General features: G+C 40.6%; 2 protein-coding genes across 2 annotated transcripts in view; both read left to right on the forward strand.

Moving 5' to 3' along the window:
• The window catches only part of dner (delta/notch-like EGF repeat containing), a 30,538-nt gene extending 27,048 nt beyond the window's left edge, over nt 1-3,490 (forward strand). The window contains exons 9-13 of the mRNA XM_088300915.1: nt 243-365; nt 440-553; nt 1,616-1,747; nt 1,841-2,087; nt 2,453-3,490. Coding sequence (XP_088157041.1) covers nt 243-365; nt 440-553; nt 1,616-1,747; nt 1,841-2,087; nt 2,453-2,564 — 728 coding nt within the window. The 3' untranslated portion in view covers nt 2,565-3,490. The remainder of the gene's footprint in view (nt 1-242; nt 366-439; nt 554-1,615; nt 1,748-1,840; nt 2,088-2,452) is intronic.
• Nucleotides 3,491-5,486: 1,996 nt separating this feature from the next.
• On the forward strand, nt 5,487-26,012 carry pid1 (phosphotyrosine interaction domain containing 1). Its single transcript, XM_088301542.1, has 3 exons — nt 5,487-5,653; nt 14,042-14,188; nt 23,659-26,012. Exons 1-3 carry the CDS (start codon nt 5,624-5,626, stop codon nt 24,157-24,159), a joined length of 678 nt encoding a protein of 225 aa, XP_088157668.1. The 5' UTR covers nt 5,487-5,623; the 3' UTR covers nt 24,160-26,012.
• Nucleotides 26,013-26,366: the final 354 nt, after the last annotated feature.

A 26,366-nucleotide genomic window follows, 5' to 3' on the forward strand; every position in this document is an offset into this window, starting at 1 on the left:
ACACTAACTGGAAATGGATTGAAACATATTATTTCGACCTTTCCACAACATTCGGACCGTGAGACTTGAAAAGTGTCACAAAGTTGAAGTACCGCCTTTGAAGATGACAATAATTATTTGTGTATCGTTTCATAGTGGACAATATTCCGCTGACTTTTTGGCAATAGTTCATGGTATTTTAATCACTTGAAACCCTGAAATAGAGATGATAGCTATTATTTTGTATTGTGTGTCCTGCTAAGGCTACCATGGCTTGTACTGTGAGGAGGAATACAATGAGTGTCTGTCCGCGCCCTGCCAGAACTATGCCACCTGCCGGGACCTCATCAATGCCTACGAGTGTGTCTGCACTTCGCAGTTTGAAGGTATGCCATTACATTTTATTGATTTTATTCCATTAATTGCACCTCACTAAGTCTTTATTTGCGTATTTGTGAAGGCAGACACTGTGAAATTCACAAGGACCCGTGTTTGAAAATGCGCTGTCTCAATGGAGGTCACTGCAAGAGTGCAGGACTGAATGCTTCCTGTACTTGCCCACCTGGATACACGGGTGAGTTCTTCTACTGGTAGATAATGTTTGCAAGCAACTGTTCACCCCTATGTGCGGCGCCCCAGATGTGATTTGAGGTAATAAAAAAAAATTTAAAAAAAAAAGCATTGTCATAATATAGAGTGAATAAAGCGCGTGCCTAAAATGCGAATTTGTGACCATGAAATACTAATTTGCGGCCACAAAGTAGATAGAATTTTGGCACAAAATACAATTTATTATTATCTTCCCTTCACAGTTGGGTAATTGGTACATGAGTGAGTAGTAGTACTTAACTAGTTGCTGGCATACCGCATCTATAAACAGGTATGTTTAGAGGATGTGTTGTTCTATTGCAATTTCAAGTGTGCTCCATTTCGCTTATGCAGAAGTTCATGGGGAATGCTGTTAAATGCCCAAATTTACATTTTATGTGCATGTTCTAACTATTTACAAATTACTACAAATTACTATTTTGTGCCAATAAATGATCATCTTGTGAACATTTTATGAATGTTGTGGCCACAATTAATTTTTTTCCTTCACATATCATAAAAAATTATTATCTGGCTGAATGAGAAGAATTTTCCAAAAAGCGCACTCAAGTTCAGAAAGGGAGGAGTAATTTTTAAAAAATATCCACAGCAGCAAGTTAATACACACAATTTATGGCCTAAGCAACATACAACAGCTTAAATGCTCAAAATATTTGTGCCTAAAATTGTTTGAAAACTACTGAAGCCAAATGTTGATGAATGGATAAAATGTGTGTTTTTTTTTTTAATTACTTCCGAGGCGCAATGATTTTCAAACTCAAGGGAAGATGTCACTGCCATAGGGCTGATTAAAAACAGTCAATACAGATAATGGGTTTAAAATCAAAACATATTGATGTTCCTAAGCATCCAGTAAAGTCTTTATTGCTACCCCCCCCCCTCAAAAAAAAAGAGGAATTCTGCAGTTTAGCCCAATTGTCTGTATGTGTCTACCCTGGTTATGTGATGACTTAAAAGAAACAATTACCGAATGCAAAATCAAATAATAGAAATGTTATCACCACAACTTTCCTGTCAATCCATTTAGGAGAGCGATGTGAGGTCGACATCAACGAATGTGAGAGCAACCCATGTCATCACGGGGGCACTTGTATCGACCAATTACATGGCTACACCTGTCACTGTCACCCTGGGTGGGTGGGGCCTGGCTGTGAGATCCGTAAGTCAGTTTGTCAAAAATACCTGTTCAGGGTATTACATAACCAAAAAAAAAATCAGACGCAACTTAAATGTGTGCCTGTGTGTGTTATAGACCTGCAATGGAAGCCGCCACACTCGGAGGAAACTCTGACTAACATGCCCCGCCACTCGCTTTACATCATCATCGGAGCGTTGTGTGTGGCCTTTGTCCTCATGCTCATCATCCTCATCGTGGGCATCTGTCGCATTAGCCGCATCGAGTACCAGGGCTCCTCGCGCCACGCCTACCAGGAGTTTTACAACTGCCGCAGCATCGACAGCGAGTTCAGCAATGCCATCGCCTCCATTCGCCATGCCAGGCCAGTCATTGCACTTTAGTCAACAAGGGATTGAAATGTAAAAGCGTGTCATTCTGCGTGACAAAAGGCTTTAAAGCTCCATATATCTTGGAACTGGAATTGAAGCATTACATCTCCAAGTTGCTTTTGCAATCAGTGGTAAATAACATTGAAACCAGTAATGTCCAACACAGTCCACCCTCAGATGTAATTGCAAAAAAAAAAAAAATCATTTGAAAGTCATACATACATGCGCACAATAAGACTAATCCCACATCACTTTTCGGAGATGTAAGGTTACACATCCTTTCGTGTGCAGTGGATGTTCTCCACGACAACACTGTCTCTGACGATGCAATATTGTTTTTTATTTGTGTTTCTTGCAGATTTGGCAAGAAGTCTCGGCCGGCCATGTATGACGCCACTCCGATCAGCTATGAAGACTACAGTCCGGATGACAAACCTTTGGTTACCCTCATTAAAACAAAGGATTTGTAAAACAGTGTTGCGCCCATTTTCATGTACACACAGGCTTATTAAATAAGAAACGTCAGTCTGAATGTAAAATGTGAGGGGAAAAAAACATCCCAAATTATATCATATAGAGTTTAAAAAGAACAATTCTGGAATTTGATCTATTTTCCTGTCAATGTTCACGCTAAGGCTTTACTGTAGCATAAGAGCAGCACTGGCACAGTATACTAATGAGGACCGACAGTACAAGTAACCTCGACTAGAAAATAATCACGGCTGCACACGACTATTCTCTTTCTGTCAGTCCGCTGTCAGGGCCTGCAACTCAGCTGCGCCACACACCTGACAACAGTTAGCAAGGTTGTTGCAGGAAACAGATATCACTGCACATGCTGAATATTTTTATATTAAAATTCAATTTTGCAGTAGGTTGCCTTACTTTCATGCATGGTTAGATTTACTGTCCATCTCTGTAACATTTTGAGGTCCTTTCATTGGTTGCTATTCTCCCCCGCCGATGTATTACTCTGTAAAGATGGTGCCAAATATTCTTTTGTGGTTGTTAGAAAAATGCATACATGTGTGAGAATATTACAGTTTTAAGGGAGATTTTTGTTTCTTTTAGTAATATCTATTGTCTTTGTTCTTTATGTGCAAGTTTCTCACTGGCGTATTAATTGTCAAGAATGTGCATTTGCTAGACTACTTCGATCCTGCCATCCTGCTGTGTGTACGTTAGTGAACTGTAGCGTAGACGGTTGGTATGATTGTAACTGCACAGTATATTCAGTGTACTGTACCTGTTTCTGTTATAGAACACTTACAACACGTACTGATGGCACAGTATGGTTTCTTCTGCTGAAATGACCCATAGATGTGCATTAAACACTTATGACTTATATTCCCTATGTTAAATAATGTTAAGATTAAAGTGAACCATGTCCGTCAAACCTGATGTCTTGAGTCACTTGACACACTCAAACAAAAGCAAGTTTTTACATTCAATGTAGCATTTTGCAATTGAAACTGTGTCATTTAATTTTGTAGATGTGAGGAGAAAGCTACTTACTGGTCAATGTGAATGTGAATGTTGCTGCATAACAAGGTCATACACACCAGACTCAACAGTCGGCTGTGGGAAAGACCTTTTATGGAGTGTTGGTAATGTGAACAGCCTCAGCGACCTCAGGCTTGATCCAGATGTTCCCTCTGTAAACAGCTCTCAACACAGACTGCGGCTTCACACACGTCACACAAGACACCTACAAACTATTATGTTTCCACACGACACTGCAGCATGTTATTGGCCGGTTTGAACTTTGCTTATTATCTGAGTCAGAGGCCCTGTCAATGGCCTTGGACATTTTAAGACGATTCAAAAACCGTCTGTGGTCCTGATTTTTGACGTGCCATTTGCTGTATCCAAAACATGTAGAAATGCTGAACATTTATGAGCAGCATTATTTTTGTTCATTTTTGCAAACTAATTTGTGTTGGTTTAATCAGCAGAAAATGCAAACAAACCCAAGAGATGTGGTGTGATCTCTTCTTGTAAAAAGTCCTTTAGTCCAATATTTTCTCTCTTTTCAACCAACAAATCAGCCACGCGAGTAAATATATTGCTCTCCTGACCACTAACTTTAGTGCAATTTAGCCAGATTATGTCAGTTTGTCAAAATGGCTATAAAGGCTTTGGAAACAGCAACAATTATCCATCCATCCATTATCGAAGCCGCTTATCTTCACGAGGGTCACAGGCGTGCTGGAGTCTGTCCCAGCTGTCTTCGGGCAGTAGGCGGGATACACCCTGAACTGGTTGCCAGCCAGTCGCAGTAGCAACAATTAATACAATTGGAAATAAGTGGTAGCACTCTAGCCCACTTAAGAACCCAGAGCTTTTTATTTGATATTTTAAAATAGATTGATTAATTCTTTTCTCAGCCCCCCACCCCCATGTAACAGTCAAGCCCCTTTTTAGCACCATGAGAGAAAAACATCCTGGCACCGTGCCTGGCTTTCAACCAGGCAGTCCGGATTTTTCTACTGGTACCCGAACACATTTTTGTGGAGGCAGTTACTCATCTGCTTGGGAGTTGGAAGGTTACAGTTTAAGCACCTTTCTGGATGAATATAAAATAGCAACTTGTTTTTGGAGGGATATGAGTCTTCTTCCAGAGCACTGTCAAAGTGCCCATAAGCAAGAATCCGACACCAACCCACAACCCAAATTGTTAAAGCACTGTTTGTGCACTCATACGTCTCTTACATGCCTGTGTTTGTTTCGGCTGGTAATCTATGTGATGTGAAAAACAAAATAGAGTATACAGAGCAGAGTGTAAGATGAAATGTTCCCTTGGCGGACTGTATTGAGTACAATAAATATAAATAAAGACATTTAAGAAAATTAGACCACAGCAAGTTTATCAGTCTACTTAACCTAAGTATTTGGCATGCAAAAGTACTCTCACTCAGCATTGAAGAACAAATACAGATATGTTTGAAAAACATTATTTTCTATGGGACATATGGAAGAAAATGTAAACTCTGACAGAGATTCATAGAAAAAGTGTTGAATAAGATATGCATATATTTCCTAATTATTGTGAAAAATCTTTAACGTGATCAGGGTCTTCACATAAATGAATATCATTAATTAATAGTAATGTGTACAGTAAATTGAGCAAATTTGTTATTTTAGAAGTGTGTATCAAACTGATACACTTCACAATAATCGGAACCCAAAAAGGAGCTTCTATAATGAACTTGCATAGCGGTTGTATATATCAGACGCGTAATCAATACGTTTTCTGACTGACTATAACCCCCCTTATCTGAGGAGAGTATCTTTTAATTTGAGTTTTTCCGTGAACGCAGCACTCGAGGAAACGCGACATACGAGCGGCGGCCGCCACCTCCTGGTGAAGAAAGTAACTGTCACCAGGCGGAGCAACACAGCGTTATTCGCGGACTGGTCCAGGCTGAAGGAGGGCAGAGAGGCGAACCGCAACAGCGAACAGATGTGAACCGGACTACGACCAGAGTACAAGCTGTCGTCTGGACGGAGACCCTTTCACACTGCTAATATGTGGCAACCAGCGTCGGAGCGACTGCAGGTAGGAGACGACAGCCGGCGATTGCGTTTACTGTCGACTAGGAGCCGTAAAAATCAGGATTGTGCTGTCTTTTTACGTAGACTGACTCTAACCGTGATGTGGGAGTATGTGTATGTGTGCGCTGGTTTCTTCCTGCATAGGAGACTTGCTGCACTTTGACTTGCTACAGATTGTGATTGAATGACTCACCGTACGAATGAGAATCGACAGCCATCCTTTAAAATTAGTACACAATGATCAAATTCTCATTTTCCCACTCACCGCGTTGTTTTTGGTGATACGTTCATGTGCAGCTCTTCACAGTACGCCAAGTGTGCGCACATTTTACCCACAACCCACAGTGAATGTGTTATACAGACCCCCTCACCCCCACCCCCCTGGAATACAAGCGTTTCACTAACGCCAAAAATAGTGACATCGGTCCCCAAAGCTTTTATTTATTTTTTTCCAAATGAACGTGAACCTCAAGTGTGCAAACACCGGCCTTCAAATCCACCTTCCAAACGCCAGGATGTTTGTTTGTTTGTTTTTTCTTCCTGTGCGAAATGGCAGCGAGGTGCCTGTATGGAAATGTCAAAATGCTCGTTAATGACACGCAGTTTGATAAGCGGGGGGCTTTCTTCAAGTCTCCTGCAGACATAATGCTCTCCAGATGTGCGGCTGCCTGTGGACTGCATGGCTGCCAAGTGAACTTGCACAATCCTCTCTTCTGCCCAGACGTCAACAAGACAGAATGACGAATTATTAAGAGTTCCGCTGTTTTATTTTATTTTAATATTATTTTTTATTCCAGGGTGAGCTGCACTCCATGGCCGCTGTAAATTACATCATTACGTACATCAACTCTCATCCGTTTCAATTTATGAATATAGGCGCTCCAAGTGGTTACACAACCAGCGAGAGATACGTCGCCTAGCAACCGCATTCTCTTAAGATCATCCAATGGATAAAGTTCTATAACTTCACTTGTAGCCATATTGTTGTGGTGGGCCATGTTTAGATGAAATGAACTTTTTTGAGACACTGCATCTATTTTAAATACTAGTAATACTACAACTTTGAAAAAAAGAGACTTCCGCAAAAAATACATTAGCAGTTTTTGCCATTTAATGGTATATGTTTGAGTAAAAGAAAATTGTAGTTATTGTAGACGCCAAATAGAGGTTAAATGTGTGCGTGCATTACTTTTGTTGAGCACTGTGTGGCGCTGTGACTGATCATATAAAATTTTGACTAGTGAGCAAAAATTAGATATACAAATGCTACAGAGGGTGGCATCAAGCTGAATGAACTCACTTCACAACAAGTGAGCGGTTATTTATAAAAGAGGCTTAAAGCTGTTTATTGACGCAGCCAGTTGAAGTTTACTGTGAAACTAAACACAAAACTAAGCGAATTATTCGTTGCGGATTTAAAACAACCACATCACTTCGAATGTATGCTATCTTAATGCTAACACACGATGCAAAATGCCATAGACAGAATAACAAATATAATCGATAGGCGCATTGTTTTAAACTTTTTACTACTACTATCTTTGAACACAAACGGTTCAGCAATACATACAAACAATATAAATATAGTCACAGGTATATATTCCTTATCATCTGCAAAAAAAATGAATAATATCACTGCAACTCATTGAATCGGTTGTGAAATTCTTCTCCATGTGTGTCTCTCTGTCTGTATTATACTGTCTCTTGGTGACCAAGGTGCACAGTGTTGGTTTGGAAAGGATTAATGATATTTTTGTTTATTTTAATTGGTGAAAGATGATTTGATTTAAATGTGGTCATGGAATGAAATCTCTTTTTATTTTTACCTATATGACTCACAGAAAATTTGAAAGTGAAAAGGAGACCTATGTTAAAGCGGGCTTCCCATCTCACAACATTTTTTTGCTCCAATTAATTGCCTGGCACGTCTAATTAAAATAAGGCCACACCGCCACACCACACCTTAGCATGTCGGGGTATTGTCCCGCTCTGTTCTCTTTTACCCAGTCAATGCGCGCAGCAAATGAGTTTGTAGAAACAAGCGTGAGCAGTCAATAAAATGATCGTGACTTGACTATACTCATTATGCAATGTGTTTTGATCCAGTGGTTTGGCAAGCAACCTCTGTATGTTCTTAAGTCAACATGAAAAACAACAACAAAAGAATTACTGGATTTCTTATGAGAAAACACAAACACATTTTTAAAATCAACCACATTGTGGGCTATGACAGCTGTGGAATACTGTCAGACTGAACTAATGTTTGTTTTAACAAGATGAAATTAACATTTAGGAAAGTTGCAGGTCTCAGTAAATAAATGTTATTTTGCCCAGGATAGTCCAAATGGGTTCATAGCATTTTTGAAAAGGGCTTTTCAAATGTTCCTCTGCACTATTTTAGGAACTATGGTTCTGTAGATTCATTCATTGTGACGGCCTGTCTAAAACGTGTCTATACAATAGTGGCAGTGATAAATACAACGTTATATGTCTAATTAATAGCATCGAAGGAAGGCAAGAACCATTAAGACTGCATTATAAAAAGTGAAGTACCAAGCTCTCGCCTGCTGTGTAACCATAGCAACAGCCCTCTTGAGGTTGATATCCTTCACGTCAGTTGAGTCAGGGTTGATGGAGATTTCTGCAGAGCCAGCAAACAGCTGGTTGGTCTCGATTTTATCGTATCAACTGTTTTGAGTGTTTTCTCTTTTCAGCGGCGATGGCATGATGGATTCTCTGTTGCCATGGCAACACCTGATGTCTTGCTGCCTAAGAGTCTCATGTTTAGGCAGGAAGAAGAGCTAGATGGCGGGAGCTGGGGGTGAGGAGATACAGGTTGTGGCAAGGATTTGTGGGAACAGACAGAAAGCTGTTACAGCAAAAATGTAATTCAGTATGTTTATATTAATCTAATGTTTCCCCCAGTTCTCTTTCTGTCTTTTCAAAAAAATCTTCATCATCCTCCTGCTAACCCTGGCTATACTGGTTTTGGCACAAGTGCACACTCAGACAATCACATAGAAACACACAGACAATGTTCTTTTTTGAAAATCCTTGTGGTGAGCAAGTATGTCCTTTCCTGTGTCAGCAGCTCTTTCTTTAGCCTTGGTTTCCACATTTTGACACTCAGCTATGTGTGGCACTTAACAAACAGGATTTTGCTGAAGAAAACATGTGGACCTGACATGTCAGAAATACATGACTGGTTCCTATTGTTACCTGTGTTTGCGTTTGTGTCTATCTTTGTGTCTTTATCAATCCATTATCTGAGACGCTCATCGTCACGAGGGTTGCGGGCGTGTGGGACACATAGACCAACAACCATCCGCACTCACAATCACACCTAGGGACAATTTTGAATATTCCATTCACCTAACATGCATGTTTTGGCAATGTGGGAGGAAACCGGAGCACCCGGAGAAAACCCACGCAGGCACGGGGAGAACATGCAAACTCCGTACAGGACGGCTGGAGTCGGAATCAAACCCTGCCCCTCTGTACTGTGAGGCCGTCGTGCTAAAAAGTCGTCGCCTCTTTGTCTTTATTTCAATTGTGGATGTTGTAGTTTTGATGAAAGCGATTTGAAACAATAATAAATCGGGACTCAACTATACACATGCAGCTGCAGTTTCCCTATAAATAAAAACACATTTTCACATTGGGCCACTGGCAAAGTATCTGTCATTGCCAGTAATCCATCTCTAATTTTCTCCACATGATGATTAATCAGAAGAAACTTCAGTTAAAGATTTTGGTCAGAGCTTCAGACTGCGTCTTCAATAATGTGTGGCACAACATCAAATTTGCAAAGAGAACAAAAGTGGAAGGATGAAACTTCATCAGTGCAAGATGGTTCTGTCGTTTTTATGTCTTATTGCAGTCTCATTGCTGAACGGTCGTAAAATAAGCAGTCTGTTCTGTACCACTTTTTGGCACCATTTTTGTTGTGCTACTCACTAGACCACAGTAAGCATGACGTCGGATTCAGTCATCCATCCATCCATGCATCCGTCATCTGCAGCCTCCCACTTATTCTCAATAGAGGAACAGGTGTGCTGGAGCCTATCCCACCTTATGTCGTGCAACAGGTGGGGTACATCCTGGTCTGATCACCAGCTAGCCGTAGAGCACATGTAGAGAAACAAAAATTCACCTTTACATTCACACCAAAGGAAATTTAGAGTCTTCAATGACCCCAACACGCATAGTTTTGAAAGCAAATCCATACAAGCACAGGAAGAACATGCATGCTTCAAATGAGTGTACTCTTCTTGTGAGTGATGCTACTCACTGGTGTGTAGTACAATACAATACTATCGTATGCCTCCAAATTGGATCACGCCATCGCTGTGTCGCCCTATTATGGAATTGACGAGACAGGAAATGTTTACTGGTGTAGTTAACTTTTTTCCTCTTAAATGTAGGGTCTAATTTACTAAGATCCCAAATAGCAGGCACTAAATTGTGTGTTTGCTAGGGATGTCAGAATATTAGAATATTGCAATATTATAAGTGCCTTGATATTATCGTGGTTTTGTCACAGTAACAAATGAAAAGGCGCTCTGCATAAAATGTAATTTTAAGGTCGGCTATAGGTACGTCGCTTTGCAGCACTGTCTTCACTTCCTCGTTGCAGTAATAGTCACAGTTAATATAAGAAATGTGTGTTTCTGCTTCTGGTCTGCTCTGGGGTAGTTCAGAAGGTTTGGTGGGATTTTAGTTTGCCCCAAAGATTTGCTTTGTTAATAAGTCACGCTCTGGCTGAGATGTGGTTACTTTTATTCTACTTAGAATTTTTCCATGACAACATGACCGGCCCCGGGTAATGCCACTATAAGGATACAGTTGACCTCCCAGTTTCTGAGATATTTTCCCCTTGTAAACTGTGCTAAGATCAGGAATTGGACATCTAAATATACAGAGGAACAGATTAGATTATCAGTAAAACTGTCACAGTGATGACTGCATATTGAGTAATTTTTGGTCAAGGTGGGTTACACAACTACTCTTCCATACCTTGAGAATGACCTGCAAAACTCTTTCCTGAACCGTTCCTTCGGGGGATAAAAGATAAACTTACCATCTGTTACCTGTTAAAGTCATCACTGCAGGAGGCCGAACTAGACACTCTCCAAAGACTGCATGCCTGTTCCCTCTTTCAGTGCATGCATTTTAGGCAAACAATTTTCTTTATTTGTATGTAGTACTACATTATACATTTTTTAAACAATACTTGTATTGTTGTCTCTTGGATTTCACGTCAGAAAAAAAACACCACAAAAAGATTTGGTACTTTATGAAAAAAAAAATATATTATTAGCCAAATAGCGTGGTGTGTAACCTATTAGCAGCTTAGAGGATAAGTACTAAAACAATACAGGCCTCTCATTAGTGATAAAATATGAATCACTGAATTGTTTGAAAGTACACATTATATGGCACTTCAAAGCCAAAATTAACATTTATATTCCAGGCAGCAGTTATCGTTTACATGATATTTGATGTGCTAAATCATTTAGCAATGTTTGATGGCCAAATTTGAGAAATGCCAAAACCATTTAAATACATAATACATACTATTTTATATTGTTTATTCAAATGGGCTCACTCTTTTCAATTCATTGTGATTCTGTGGTACAATTTTAAAGTGGAAGTCAAGTCAAAAATTGTTATATGTGCCATCACCAACACAATATAAATTTGAATACTGTATTTACAGAGGCGGTCATTGCAAAGAACAATTTGGACTTGACTTCATCTCTAAAGAAAAGAAAAAACATTGGAAAATTGGAATAGAGTATAAGTGAATTTCTTATGTGCACTGTTTGCCTTTTTATCCTCGGTCATTTTAGTTTATCTACATGATTTTGTTTTTTAGTAAAATTATAAATTAATAAAGCAAAATAATAATAAATTCATTACAAACAACCATGGATGATGGTTGAATGGTTTGACTGATAAATCTTTCTCAAATCGATAATCATACACAGTTTGGATAACTTCACAATTGTATTCCGACTCACTTTCCCGTTGAATGGACTAGTTCCGCTGAATGGGACTTGTGAAAGTTGGGTACATTTCCGAAATGCACAACAGCCAACTTATAAAATCATGAGCGGATGTAGGACCAGAGAGTTTTGGCCACCAGTATACTCCACTTCCAGACTTGTGAAAGATTTTGTAAGCTCCTCCCCGTATATTTCTCGGGGATATAGTGTTGAGTAAGTTAGTTTAGGCATGACATTTTTGTTTCCCCCTGACGCTTTCATCAGTGTGGATTAGGCACCTGAAACTAATTCAGATTACACAAATTAGTTGCTGAAATGTAAGTCTTGAAACAGAGCTTTTGTATTTTCTAATCTTGGCTGAGGTTTCCTTGTGAAGCCAACCATTGTGTATTGTGGCATGCGGACAAGACCCTTGTCTCGCAACCAGACCAGCACTTGTCTGACGTTGGAGTCTGCCACTGTGTCCAAGTCTAAATCCAAAATAGAATCAATGAAATGTCATCACTTGATGAGAGGACTTTGGGGATATGACGCATACAATTAAAGATGGTAAAATCTTATGGATAAAATTCAGTGGCCCTCCACTCATGCCTTTTGCTCCAGGTAAGGGGTGGGCAAGATCTCCTCCCTTCACTCGGTGCCCAGCCCGACCGCAGGAATGTGAGCCGCTGTCAGGAAGCTGTAAAGTGCTGACGCGGAGGTCAGCAAGCGTTTATACACATGTGGCTTTACTTTCACAACTCTTGTCAACTTTTTTCTCCATCTGCTCCTTGCACGTATTTTTTCTTGCTTTATATCACATCCTTTTTTGTTTTCTTTTCTCAAAAAAGTCCTTGCACAATGATTGTGGCTATGGCTCCAGTAGCGGTTGCTGGATATTATATTTGTTATGGGGTGCTAAAAGTGCTAAAAGCAATTCCTAGTGCAGCAGATGAATACAAATATTTATAGATGATCACAAGGTTGGTGTTGTAACCAGAAACGGGCAGTTTCTAAAAATTTGTCAGTTCATCATTTGTCATAGACATTGAAAGACATTCGATCTCACACCAGGAGTGTTATCTCATGCTCCAGTCATTGTCAAGTTACACCTCAAGGAGTAAGTGATCATTCTTTTGGTACAGATTTGCCAAAGCCTTCATATGCATGCCACACCTTATGAACTACTGCCAAATACTCTTATTGATATGCCTTCCATTGGCAGACAGTTGACTTGGCGCGGGACCTCTCCGAACCAGCTCGACACTGCAGCTCAAAAGCAGTTCATAGAATGGATTCATTTTTGGTTAGACAGATTTTAGAGAGGAATAGTAAAGAATAAGAATACAGAAACCATCCACCCATCCATCCATTATCTGATCTACTTCTCCTCACGGGGGTCTCGGGCGTGCTGGAGCCTATCCCAGATATCTTCGGGCAGGAGGCGGGGTAGACCCTGAACTGGTTGCCAGCCAATCGTAGGGCACACAAAGACAAACTACCATCCGCACTCACAATCATACCTCAGAGACAATTTTGCGTGTTTAACGAACCTACCATGCACATTTTTGGAATGTGGGAGGAAACCGGAGTACCCGGAGAAAGCCCATGCAGGCAAGGGGAGAACATGCAAACTCCACACAGGAAGGCTGGAGCTGGAACCGAACCCTGCACCTCTGCAGTGTGAGGCGGACGTGCTAACCAGTCATCCTTCATGCCACCCAATACAGAAACATTTCAAGTAAAATATGAACAAACAATTTGTTAGTCAGTCATCTTTATATCTATATCTTTGATTAGTCTTCGCAGATTTCCCATCTTCTGTTTATTGTAATACGAAGAAAATGCCATCTTGTCTGTTGTGTTTTCATGGTGTAGGCAATGCTCCTTTTATCTGTACTTCATGTTCCACTTTCTGGTGCAAAAGCCTCCCCCTGCTAATGTAGTACAGTGGACACCAGGAACCGGCACATAATTCATTTCAGGGTGTGCCTTGACCTCTGTTTTGTTGGCAGAAGTAAGAAGTTCTAGAGTTTGGCTAACATTTTGAATACACCAGCATTGAGTATGAGTGCAAAAAAACCCCCCACAATGTCAACGAGGGTTAACGGTATAAATTAAAGTGTACCAATTTCACTATCCATCCTTTTTAGGTCTGTTGTCGCAACCATTTTCCCGTTGGCCTTATCACCAGAGAAAACAAAAAGTTTGTTTTCGATCAGATAATTTGGGCTCTGGATTCCTGTCTGTGAATATTTCAATTTCAAGATTTTAGCCCACATAACCATGAATAAGCTCAACTGTGTTATGGAAGTTATGTTTGGCGTTGAGTTGCGGGGTAAACACTTGTCTGATGCAGACTAAACATTCGTAAATAACCAAACCTTTCTCCTCTTTCTCCTTAGCACTTTCAGAGCATGCTGAAGACCAAGTTGAATGTGCTGACGCTGAGAAAGGAGCCGTTGCCCACGGTGATCTTCCATGAGCCCGAGGCCATTGAACTTTGCTCCACCACACCACTTACCAAGAACAAAACCCATGCTGGATACAAGGTAAAATCACATGAAACCTTATAATCCCCAAATCCTGTCTTTCCCCTTAAAAACTAATTCTATAATAGTATTACTGCAATCATAATCCAACTTTTCTTCTGGGCACAAACGTTCTATTCATTTCCACAATGTGCTTTTCCTACCTGGCTAGTACAGTCTGATAATTAAGATGATTTAATGTTCAGTCTTGCAGTGTGGACGAAATGTCGCGCACATGTGACTCTGACTCAACAGTAATTTAGAGGCCAAAATAGACGAGAGTTCAAGCAACAGGATAAAACATCCTTAAATTCAAATGTGGACATGGAGTGAAAGTCAGCCAAAAAGCCCTTGATTGGCACACACATGCGTGACTCACGCTCCCTCATACGTGCACACAGACTGTCTTTTGGAGTTTCAATGCTCAGTCTGTGTAAAAATATTACTTCAAACCAGAAATGGAATTTTTTAAAACCTTGTGAAAATGCACAGTGGAAACTGTTCTCGCATTGTTTTTACTTGACAAAGTAATTTGATCCCTTTTTTAATCCAAAACATGATTGGACAAACAAAGTACTTGAGACATGAAAGGCATTCATTATTCTTCATCCGTTCAGCTCGCTGCATCCAAACTCCCATTTTATTGGACCAGATATGTCTATAATTTTTTTTTAATGCTCAAAATCAGTGTTATTAAGTGACGCAATGTGACAAATTTAAAGAATGTTTTTAATTAGCAGTTGTTTTATGGCTCAGCACTTCCAACTGTTGATGCAAAGTCATGGTAGTGGACATGTTGCATCATATAGTTGGCTCTCATTGCCACAAAAGTAGATAAATATTGATATGTCACCTAGGTGAAGGCCGAACATAGCTGGCCTTGATAGCTCTCTCTTCCTGGTGTGAATCCCAACATCCACTTGTAGCCTCTGAGCTCACTGCTCTTTCCAGCATTGTAGAGCATGCCAAGCCACATTGCCATGGATACCACTACCACTATTTAGCAGAGCACCGGCCACATAAAAGTAATCTCTCCCATCTGTTAGCGAAACCTCCTAAAATGTGAACTGGTCCTCTTCACTGCCTCCATCTGCTGGCAGGTGTAACATCCTGTCTGACTCACTACCTGTCTGTCTGCCCATCTGCCAGTGTCTCCACTTCCAGACATTTTCCCCTCAATGCTGTAATGAGAGACAACTGAACAATAGCGGCTTTGCTCTCTCCGCCGTCCACCCTGCTGACTTTATATGCAACAGTACAATATGACACCATTTATTATCCTCACAGTGTTTTATATTCTCTCTTATGCTTCCGTCATCCCCTCCTCCACTTAGTTCCCTTCGAGCCCACAGTCTCAGTTTGCAAACAGACAGCCTGGCTGAGGACTGCCGACATAGTGCCAAAGCTAACAGCTAGCATGGATGAAAGGCCACCTCTCAGTTTCTTGCCTGGTTTGGTGCTGTTAAAGCAGTCCACTTCACATATGTTGAGACACTGTGCTAGTTTTCACTCTGCAGCAACGGCAGAATTACTACCAGAGATTAAATTTAATTTGCACCAGTATGATTTGGAATCCTTGACTTTGAGTCTTCCAGTTTTTCTCTGTGGGTTTTGTACATTTGTCAGTAGAGAATTTAATTTTTCAAAACAACTTGTTCTGTTTTCATATCATTGTGTCATTTGTTCACATGATAAAAGCCTTTCCATTTCTTTGAACAAGTGTGTCTATGTCACTGTGTCAAGGAAAATCGTCAAAGGCTCAGTTCTTCCATGAGAGAGTTTGGTTTAGTTCCTTCTTCAGAATGTTAAATCCTGATCTGGTTTGTGTTTGCACCATGTGTAGACCACATGTAGATGGAAATAGTGTGACATCAAACAGCCAAACACAAAATAATTAATTCAACAAAGGAGCAACACACAGTAAACAAAGTCCAATAATGGATATCTATTATTCTGTAATGACTTTTTATTGTATGCCAAAACAAACCAAAAAATGTTTTGCTCTTAAATAACCAAAGCATGTCGTCTAACAGCAAAGCATATTTTGTTTTGTTTTTTTGTTTTTTTTTCCACATGCACCCTTTAAATCCAACACCCCATTGTCAATGGAAGATTGGCAAAAAGACACCTAGTTATTTTGGTAATTTTAACCTCTTTGTCAGTGAACCAAATTACAAGACAAACTAAACCACACTGGGCTGCTTGATGGAAATCGGGTTTACCACTACGCTTTGCCAACAGCCCATCAATGAAACACAAATTGCCGAATTTGCTCAAAATTTTCCCAGCTTTTGTTCTGAATGTGTTTTTCAGTTTGTATTATGAATGTGTTGAGCTACGTTCTGGATATGTTTACATTTTATTTCAATAAAACCTGAAGTTGCGCGCCTGCACGTGCATGCGGGTGTACACATTTACGCGTGGCAGTCTACCACTGACTGACAATATCACTCTACAAGCGTGACATTCGGAGGTGAAAATAATGCCATTGCCATCACTTAAAAAGACACGTCATCATTCGCCTGTCAACCAGCTTGGCGCTTGATTTTACTACCATATTATTTAACTACCGTATTTATTGAGGGTGCTATAACTACAACTGCCAATATCTTGCAGATATAACAATAGCAATAAAGCCCTTTTCCCGACATTTCTGTCATATTCTGTGACAAAATATTTGCCACAAATGTGAACGCTGTAAACAGGAGGCAATGTAAGCAACAGATAAAGACAGTATAGGCCTGCCTCCATCGAGGACACACTGAATTTTTTTTGTATTTATTCTATAAATTCTTGGCAGCCAGGATGGCCGAGTGGTCTAAGGCGCCGCGTTCAGGACCCAGTCTCCCCAGGAGGCCTGGGTTCGAATCTCAAATTTCCCCATTTGGGGGACTAATAAAGGGAATATTAAACTATACACCTACTTAAAAATGTATCTGTATTCACATGATTATAAGTAGTAGATACAGCACACAATTTTTTTGCATTACTGCAGTTAATTTTAAAATGTCTGTTCTTTGTTATTAATCAGCTTACAGACAACCTATACATACAAATTTGTGGGTTAAACCAGAACATCTTTCGAAAGTAAAGACATTATGGAGTGTACTATTACCGGAATAAATAGTGATTCCCTTTGCTATAGCTGGTTGTACAGTATGTAAGATGCACATATAAAAGCTTCTTTCATTTAGACTGAGCGACTACTGATTTGACCCAAACCAAAACACTCTAAGTTTTGCTCTTTACACATAAACTCCACTCCAACGTGTGCATGCACACACACACACACGCACACACATCGCTTATCCATCTTTGCATGCCTTGGCAAGTGGAGCCAGCTGTGCTGTGCTGATTCAATAAGTTTTGAGGAATGTTAACAACCTCCTCAGGAACGCTGCATTCCCAAGCCGTGGATTCCCAGTCATGTAGGGGGATCCAGACACGGGGGCCTTCTGAAGGAAAATGTCAAGAGAGCCCCAGTCTCTGACAGTGCAACATTTGTGTTCTGACCTTAACGACCACTGGCAATGCCAATTTTCTGTTACGATGGTCAGTTAATAGTTCAGTTTGTTTAAACAGTATGCACATATCAATTTGGTCTCGTCTGCGGGTATGTCATCGCAAGTCTTCATGTACGGCTACCGTAGCTGTTTTCTGCGTTTTTATTGACCTCTTTTTTTATGATGCTGGATGTTGTCAGAAAAAGAAAATCAACATTTCAAATGTTTTTTTACATTTCCATTGTCAATTTTTCTTTTGCTTATGAAACATTACACTAAATGTCCCCTCTATGCCACTTTTGGACAATGGGAAATGTGATTTTCCTCTTTTAATTCAGTAAGTGGAAAACATATTGTGGCTTTATTTTACCCAAACCATATTGCATGTGTGAAATAATCAGCTGTTCGGACGTCAACCAATACATTTGTGTTTTAAGACTTTCAATATGTTGCCATTGCCTTTTGAAAGGCACATAGAAAATGACAAAACAGTGATAAAATATCAAATGCTCTGACTTGACACAGAATAGTTGCTTCTTCTCTGACCACTGTGCATCCTTTGTATCATACCATGTTCCCAGACCGGGTCCTATATATGGTATCCACAAAATGTCGATCTTCTCTTTTCACATCGCCGTCTTTCCTCCCTTTTTCTCTCCCTTGCCAGTTTCCCAAGCCTCTCTTCAGGGTCAGATATCTCCTCTTTTCTTCCCATACTTCAACTAAATCAGTTTCTCTGATCCTTCTCCATTGATAACTGAAACAGCTGTGCCCCAGTGCTGCACTTCCCATGCACACATATCAGCAGACACCCACAAAGCGTTTAAGCGAAGAGGCCAAAATGTTCCTGTCTGTCCTTCGACCAGCCAGCTCACAGGACTGCGGATGTTTGCTTTGTCTCCCTCTGAGTATCCGTTGCTTTCTTGTGTCGTACTTTGCATTTACTCATTATTTTCACTTCCCATTTCGAAATAACAACCTTCACTCATTGCCCTTCCCTCCCGGCATCTGAGTTTGCCTTTATGGCCTTTGTTCAATGTTGCTAAAAAAAACATTTATTTCTTCTCAGATTTCCCATGGTCTCAAAAGATATGTGCTATGTCTGCTAGATAGAAATAGTATAGTATTTCTAGGGCTGCAGCTAGCTATCGACTATTTTAGTATTTGGATTTCCTACTGAAATGCAGTGGCGGGCCATGCATTTCACATGTCGGCCTTGAGTCCTACTTAGTCCTACTTGAATAAATCCCCCTCATAATAGCATAATTTATGACACCACGGCTGGACAAATAATATACAGAAACACACTTACACAGTACTGAGTGAGTTTTAGATGACCTAGCTTCACTTGAAAGGTCCGTCTTGAAAATGCCCTCGCAACTGTATCTGCAATCAAATCCCATTGTGGTTTAAAAAAGAAACAATATATTTGAGATTTTCGAACAGTCGCCAGTTACGACTTTCGGGTGTTGATTCCGCATAGTACTGCCCACTTACGGGTGAGTATCCATTCACAAAATGCGTTCATCACCTTCAGCGTAAGGCCAGTGAGAAGGCTCACTGGAACCAACTTGTGATCTGATTGGCTATCACAACTGTCTATCAACTCTGAAAGCTTATTGACTTTGACAGAACAGATGCCCGCATGATTGTATCTGAAGGCCTCGGAAGAATGGTGCGTGCACTGGTATTATATCTGCCTGGCAACACGAGCTAGCTGAATTCTGATTGAATAAAAACTCTCACCCAAAAATACAACACTAGGATATAATATGACATCAACGTGAAGAATATGCTATGCCAATATATCATTAATCGTTGGCAATAGGTATCGTACAAATACATTGTCAGTGTAATTCAATCATTTTTATCGCCCTTAATTGGCGATTTAACACTATTTCAGGACGTCATCGTGTTGTTGAAGCCTGTAGCAAGGATTTGTGACACAAACAGTTCCAAACAGAGACATGACAAGTCAAGTCTGCTGTTACAATGGTACAAACCTAAACAATTATTGCTGTGGTTAGCTTGTCTACTTCTTGACATTGTAAACATAAAAAAATAAAAAATAAATTTAGGTACCCGAGGCAAGAAAAAATAGTAGTAGTAGGGTTTTACTTGTGGATTCATTTCAACCCCAAACATTTCAGTTTTCTAATGTGTTATATTATATATATATATATATATATATATATATATATATATATATATATATATTTATATTCCTCTGTCATTGTGTCTTTTGTTTGAGATGGCAAAGTGACATTTGTTTGGTTTCCAGAATATGCTCCATTTCTCTTCCATTTTGCAACGCTGTAGGCCTCCTTCCCTCACTCCGTATGTATTTATGCTGTCTTGCAATCACATGGGATGAATATTTGAACTTAAAGTCTGACTGTTGGAAAATGTTATCAATTAGCTGAATGAGGGAATGCAAAAGATTTGAGGGGATGTGAAGATAAATTAAGGGAAGGAAGAGAGAAACAAAAAAGAAACCAATAAAAGAGAGAGTGGGAAAAGTTAGAAGAAGAAGAGGCAACAGAGGAGAAACACATGGAAAGCTGAAACAAAGGGGAGGACTTTGTAGCTCTCTGAGATGATTTAATGTTGCCTGCCTGGCTTTCAATCACTTGGAGGACTGCAGATTTGTGCTGGTTGGTGATGGATTTAGCGTATCAATTTTAGCCATAACTTGTCATGAAAGCTGCAGTTCAGCAACTTTGTGGTTTGACTCACACAAACGCCTCTAGAAGACATTTTCAATTCTGAATCCTTTGTTTTTTTTTTTGTAAATTCCTTATATACGCACTCAAATATTGCACACAATAGCCACAAAACCATTGTGTTGACATGCCGTGCATGGTACCACTTTACAATTTGCCAAATATATTTTCTTTGCACGAATCCCACTGACATTGTAAAACTCTGCTCTGCTGGAAAATTTCCACCGTCAATACCTCAGCATGAATGCTGTTAAGTCAACGTTGAAAGTCTGATATTTTTGTTGGCTCACTTGATCTTTAGATGTCATCATGTCTTGGTCATCAAAGCTGTAGAGTATGATTTTTCTAGGGGCTTTGAAAGCCCAATATTTTCTTTCACTAATTGTAAGACTTTCTACCTGAGTTTTCACATTCGCTGTACAACTTTCAAATCATGCAAACACAAACTGATGGCCAGCTACCTTAAATCCACAGATCCCTCTGTAATCTTCAGTGCTTCAGAACTTTAGGTTGTGGGTTCGATCCTGGCTCCTGCCTTCCTTTGTGGGGTTTGCAATTTAACCGTCCATCTATGTTCCTAACCTCATCTATGGTCACCAGCTGTGGATAGTGACCGAACAAATATGATCCCGATACAAGGAGCCAAAATGAGTTTAGATCGGGTGAGAAGCTCGGTCTTCCCGGAGGGGCTCAGTGTCAAGCCATTGCTCCTCCATATTGAAAAGAGCCAGATGAGGTGGCCCGGGCATCTGCCTATGAAGCCGCCGGGATGCCTCCCTGGTGAGGTGTTCCGAGCATGTCCCACTGGGAGAACAACCCACGACACGCTGGAGAGATGATGTCTCCCGTCTGGCTTGGGAACGCTTTGAGATTTCACAGGAAGAGCTGGACCAAGTGGTTAGGGAGTTCTGGGATTCCCTGCTTAAGCTGCTGCAACCCGACTTCGGGTAATCGGTAGAGTTGATGATGATGCTGATGATAATTACCTGGGAAGTAGCGTAGTAGTGGAAAAGTATGATATGATGTTAAGCAACTGTAAAGCAGTGGTCACCAACCTTATTTCCACTACCGACCGGTTCATACAAGTTTATAACTTTTGCGGACCATCAACTGGTATTGGGGGGGGGCGGAGCGAGCTGGCACTTGGCCAATACTAACAGCTAACTGCTAGCCAGTAGTAGCCACTAACGCCGGACACTTGTGTCATGTCATAAAATGACGGCGTAATTGAACTAGCAGTTTGTCAGCGTCCTGAGCGACTGAATTTGTTTTCGGGACTGCGTTGTGTTGATGTTGGCGGCAATAGTGTAATGTCAATTAAAACTGCGATAAAGCAAGCCGAAAGGTCGAAAACCTAAGTCTAGTTATTTCATTGGCATCAATGACTCAATGTATTATTTGTTAAGCTTTATTTTAAAGTTAGTTATTGAGGAGGCGGCGTGTTCATTGAGTATGTTTGCAGCTTCCTTGACATGTCTGAAATGACGGTCAAGAGACGGAAAAAAAATCCATTATCATTAATTTGAAGATTCGTTTCACCTTAAATTGCCAAAATGCTCCCATAGGTGTGGCTCACGTGATCCATGTGGGGTTTCAACTTCTGCTGCTATTACAGTGATTGCGGACTTATCATGTTGTCTTTTATTTTAACGGCCATTCCACGGCCCGAAACCATGGTGCTTGATCTGTACGGATCACAGGTCAAAGATGATCCATTGCACCACGTGTCACTAGTCCATTATAGACTGTTGCACCGGAGAGAGGCCTGTCACTTTTCAAAAGAAGATATTTTTTAGCCTCAAACAAAAAATAAACCATAAGCTCTGCAAGTTTTTTTTTTCCTCTCATCTGTGCTGCTCGCTACGGCCCGGTATTGGTCCACGGGCCACTTTGGACTGGGCCGCAGCCCGGTGGTTTGCCACCTGTGGTCTGAACTGTTTTTACCTGGGTGGTGGGGCTGTGATACATATTACTGTCATCATTAATTTTCATACTTCCTCAGATTTTTGTTTGGTTTTCCCTTGTTCATTGGCTGTCAGAACCACACACCCAGTGATTTGCGGATATATTTTTTGAAAGATCCCATTCATTTGAAGTCATGGTGGAAGAACAAGGGTTTGTCCTGGCAGTGGCAGACTAAACATAACCTTTAAAAGCAGAAAAGTATGTTACGAAAAAAACCAGACACGGCTGTCTGTTTTCTGTCATGCGGCATATGTTGTCAGTCTGACTTACAGAAGAATTGTTTCCTTAACATGGACATTATTTTTATTTTTATTTTTATTTTTTTTTTTTTATTTTTTCATTCAGATAGTCTCTGGAAATGTACCATATCGTTTCCAAGGTGGTACCAAACATGGAATATATTTTTGTTATTGTTGTTGAAGAGCGAAAAAAAGATGTCCATTCAATAGGCATTAAATTTCAAAGTATAAAACAGAAAAATTGCATTCCAGTACGTCCTCTTAATATCCTCACATCATCTACAGCAATGATTTAAATGCAATAAAATATTGTGAGAAATGTATCCCCCAGTTCCACCATAAACACAGACGGGAGTGAAAACTATTTGAGTATTTGGCTCGTCAACAGCTCCTCCTCTGTGTATTTTTATAAAGCCATAAAGAGTAGTGTAGCAAAAGGGCAACGTGAGCCATTATTGTTGGGCTGTTCTCAGACTGGCTGAGTTCCCATCAAGAACTGTGTGAAGAACTTCACAAATTATCCATCTCAATCTGCTAGGTCTGTTGCGGTCCTGGTATGCTGTGTTGTTTTTCATGTTGTTCTGTGGAGGCTGTTTCAGCCACTTTTGAACAAAAGACCTTTTCTCTTTGCGCACAAGCACAGACAGCCTTCAATGTGTCTGCACTGTTACCAATGATGACTGTTTTTTAACCACCATCCAAAAAACATATTTTTGTATTTTAAGTTAAGTAAGTTGATTGACTCCACGGGCCCTTTTATGTTCCGGGCACAAGTCTAGCACAAAACGGAGTCTAACTGTTCGCCTGGGTGAATAGAAGTTCCGCCCATTTTTACGCCGCGCGCACGGGCACCAGTTTAACAAAATACAACCGCTTATGTCCCGTCACCTATTTATGTTTTCAACATTCCAAACGGTTTGTGGTTACTTGCAGCACGTTTGTTGTGTTTCAAGCCACCCAAATTGTCTATGCGAGTTATATCTGGTGTAAAAAATGCCAAATCTCTTGTCTCGTTGGAAATGATTCATCCCAGTAATGCTATTTAATTTTGTTTCCTGCAGGTGACCTACCTGGGGAAGGTGACTATTTCTGGGACCAACTTCTTGTCTGGCTGCACAGAGTCAGCGGTGGTCAGTCTGGTGGAGCATCGTGCTCTCGCTCAGCAGCAGGGCACATGCCCCCCTGGCAACTCTCTACTGGAGATACGGCCTTTCCAGGTACGTCTCCACCACCTGGACGGGCACAGTGAGGCCTCAGTAACCATGGACACCTACCAGGTAGCGCGGATCGCATATTGCACAGCCGATCACAGTGTCCGGCCCAACGTATTTGCCTGGATCTACCGCGAGATCAACGACGACTTGACCTTCCAGATGGACTGTCACGCCGTGGAATGCGAAAGCAAGCTGGAGGCCAAGAAGCTAGCGCACTCCATGATGGAGGCTTTCCGCAAGACTTTCCATAGCATGCGCTGCGATGGCCGCATCCACAAGAGTGGCTCTTCAGATGAGTTTGCCGAGGATTCTTCCACTCCAGAAGACTCAACCCCAGACGATGGTTGAAGTGACGCTGATCGAAACTCCTGATCCCCATTCTTACAAAACAAGGGGTGAAGGGAAGGATGGACAGATTAGCTGCTCTCTCTCATTCTCCCCTTTTACTTTCACTCTGACCATTAGCAGCCACTAAGAATCAACCCAACTGCTATAATAATACTTTAAAGATTCAAGGTCTAATAAAAAAAAAATAAAAAAAAAAAAGCCCCTTTTGGGTCTAGGTGAAGTCACTCTTAAGATATTGGCCATATATTAAAATTCCCATTCTCCACGAGGGTCATCCTGCACTCAGCAGAGACTCCAATCTGTGGTTATTCAAACTTTTCTATCAATGGAACCACAAACTACAATGACTGATCTTCAGACTCTGTCTCAAGAAAGCCCAATACAACAATGTATGGACCCCGCAGTAAAAGGCCTCCGACGAGTTTGGGTCCCAATCCAGAGTTCATAAGACTGTTGGAGCGCATTGATTTTGTGCTTGCGTCATGGCTACTATGCTTTCATCTTTAGTAAAAGCAAACAAGGGTACTCTGTAATATCACCATATCATCTTCATGGTACCCTCTTCAACTTTCCCAAACTACCGGTATTTACTCATATGGTACTTAGGTATGTCAGCACATGTAGAACATCTATAGAAACATACAGTTTGTAGATGTTTCCCATGTTCTGACCGTGCTGATAGCTGGAACATTTTTGTGACATGTTAATCATTCTTGTCTGATTTTTTGTCAAACATACCAAATTCAGGCTTAACATTGCCTGTCAGATTATGTGCCTCAATTTCATCGACATCGGTCTTGTCTAGGACCTGATTAGTATGTCTGGCTGAACGAGTGTGGTCACTTTTTTTGTTTTATCTTTGTGGTTAGAGACGATTGTGTACACAACACAAGTGCTTGTAGCCTGTGTAAAGTAGAAAAAGATGCAGACACAGGAGTAGAGGTGAAAGGAGACTGCGTGAAAAGACTGAGGTGTGGACTTTCAATGGGCAGTCAAGCAAGCAAGGTACTATGACCAATTGTGGCCCTCTATGAGTGTGGCCATGAACCAGCCAGCCTTCAGAAGATTGCGATTCAGATCTCTTGGCCTCCGAATGTTTGAAAAGTCCAAAAGACTATGAATGCTTCTTCTCACCATCTGCAGTCACCTCGGTCCCCGACAACTTCTTTATGCCGTCACAATATTTTGAAGGGAGCGACAAAAGACAAGCCTGTTTCAAGCTACCCATCTGCAGTACAGGGAATCATCAGAGCTCTCTGATACTCTGTTGGGACTGTATTGAACAGGAGATCAGTGGATTTGATCCTCCCACCATGGATTCCAACAGAATGATAACAGACATGCACGCAAGTGGCCTGGAAACCAGACCTGGCTCAAACGAGGCTCTTACAAGCAGTTGGGTGAATCAATGCTAACTGCACACACACAGCCATACATCGAATTCTACATAATGTATGTACATGCACATTGCATTGGACTCCCACTTAATAAGCCTATGTAAATAAAATGTATGTATCTCTTTCCAAATATTGCAACATAAATGTTGATAAATATTTTAAATAAAACAAAGCTGAGAAATATCATACGATAAAGAAACAGTGTTATAAAATCCTACTGTGAATCGTAAGTGGAGAGCCTGAGAAAAGTGGTTTGTGTGTGTGTGTGTGTTTGTCAGTGTTAGATGAGTTTGAACGGTTGGAAGAGATGTATGCATGTTCAAGGGTGAGAATTCTAGAATAGTTGTCTGTTTGAAAGCTCCGACTTCCTTTAAATGTTTGACAAATGTTACAAGTGTTTTCTATACAGTGTCTGCAAAGATCAAGAAACAGTTGCATATAAAGCATTTACAAAGACCAGTTGTGTGACGTGTTCTGCTTCCCCCCCAGACCACACATTTGTCTGACCTTCGTCATCATCTCTTTTGTATGATATGGAGGAAGACAACAACAAATTATCTACCCTTTTAGAGCAAGCCAATATTCTGCCAAGTTAAATGTACGACATCAAGTCTCTGATCTGGGTCTTGCACAGACATGTTGCATTATCACAAGATCTGATTCAATTTACTTGCAATTTCTTTGCATTAAGTTGATTTCCTGACTTCATATGGCAGTTTTCTTTACCAAGCGAAGCATTACCAGTGCTTTCTTTATTTTTAAACAATGTGCTACACTGTTAATTTGACTATCTCAATTACTGATTTGTGC

The sequence above is a fragment of the Idiotropiscis lumnitzeri genome, chromosome 7, assembly GCF_059441095.1.
Source record: "Idiotropiscis lumnitzeri isolate Australia: NSW breed Sydney's pygmy pipehorse chromosome 7, RoL_Ilum_1.0, whole genome shotgun sequence".
Classification (NCBI taxonomy): Eukaryota; Metazoa; Chordata; class Actinopteri; order Syngnathiformes; family Syngnathidae; genus Idiotropiscis; species Idiotropiscis lumnitzeri.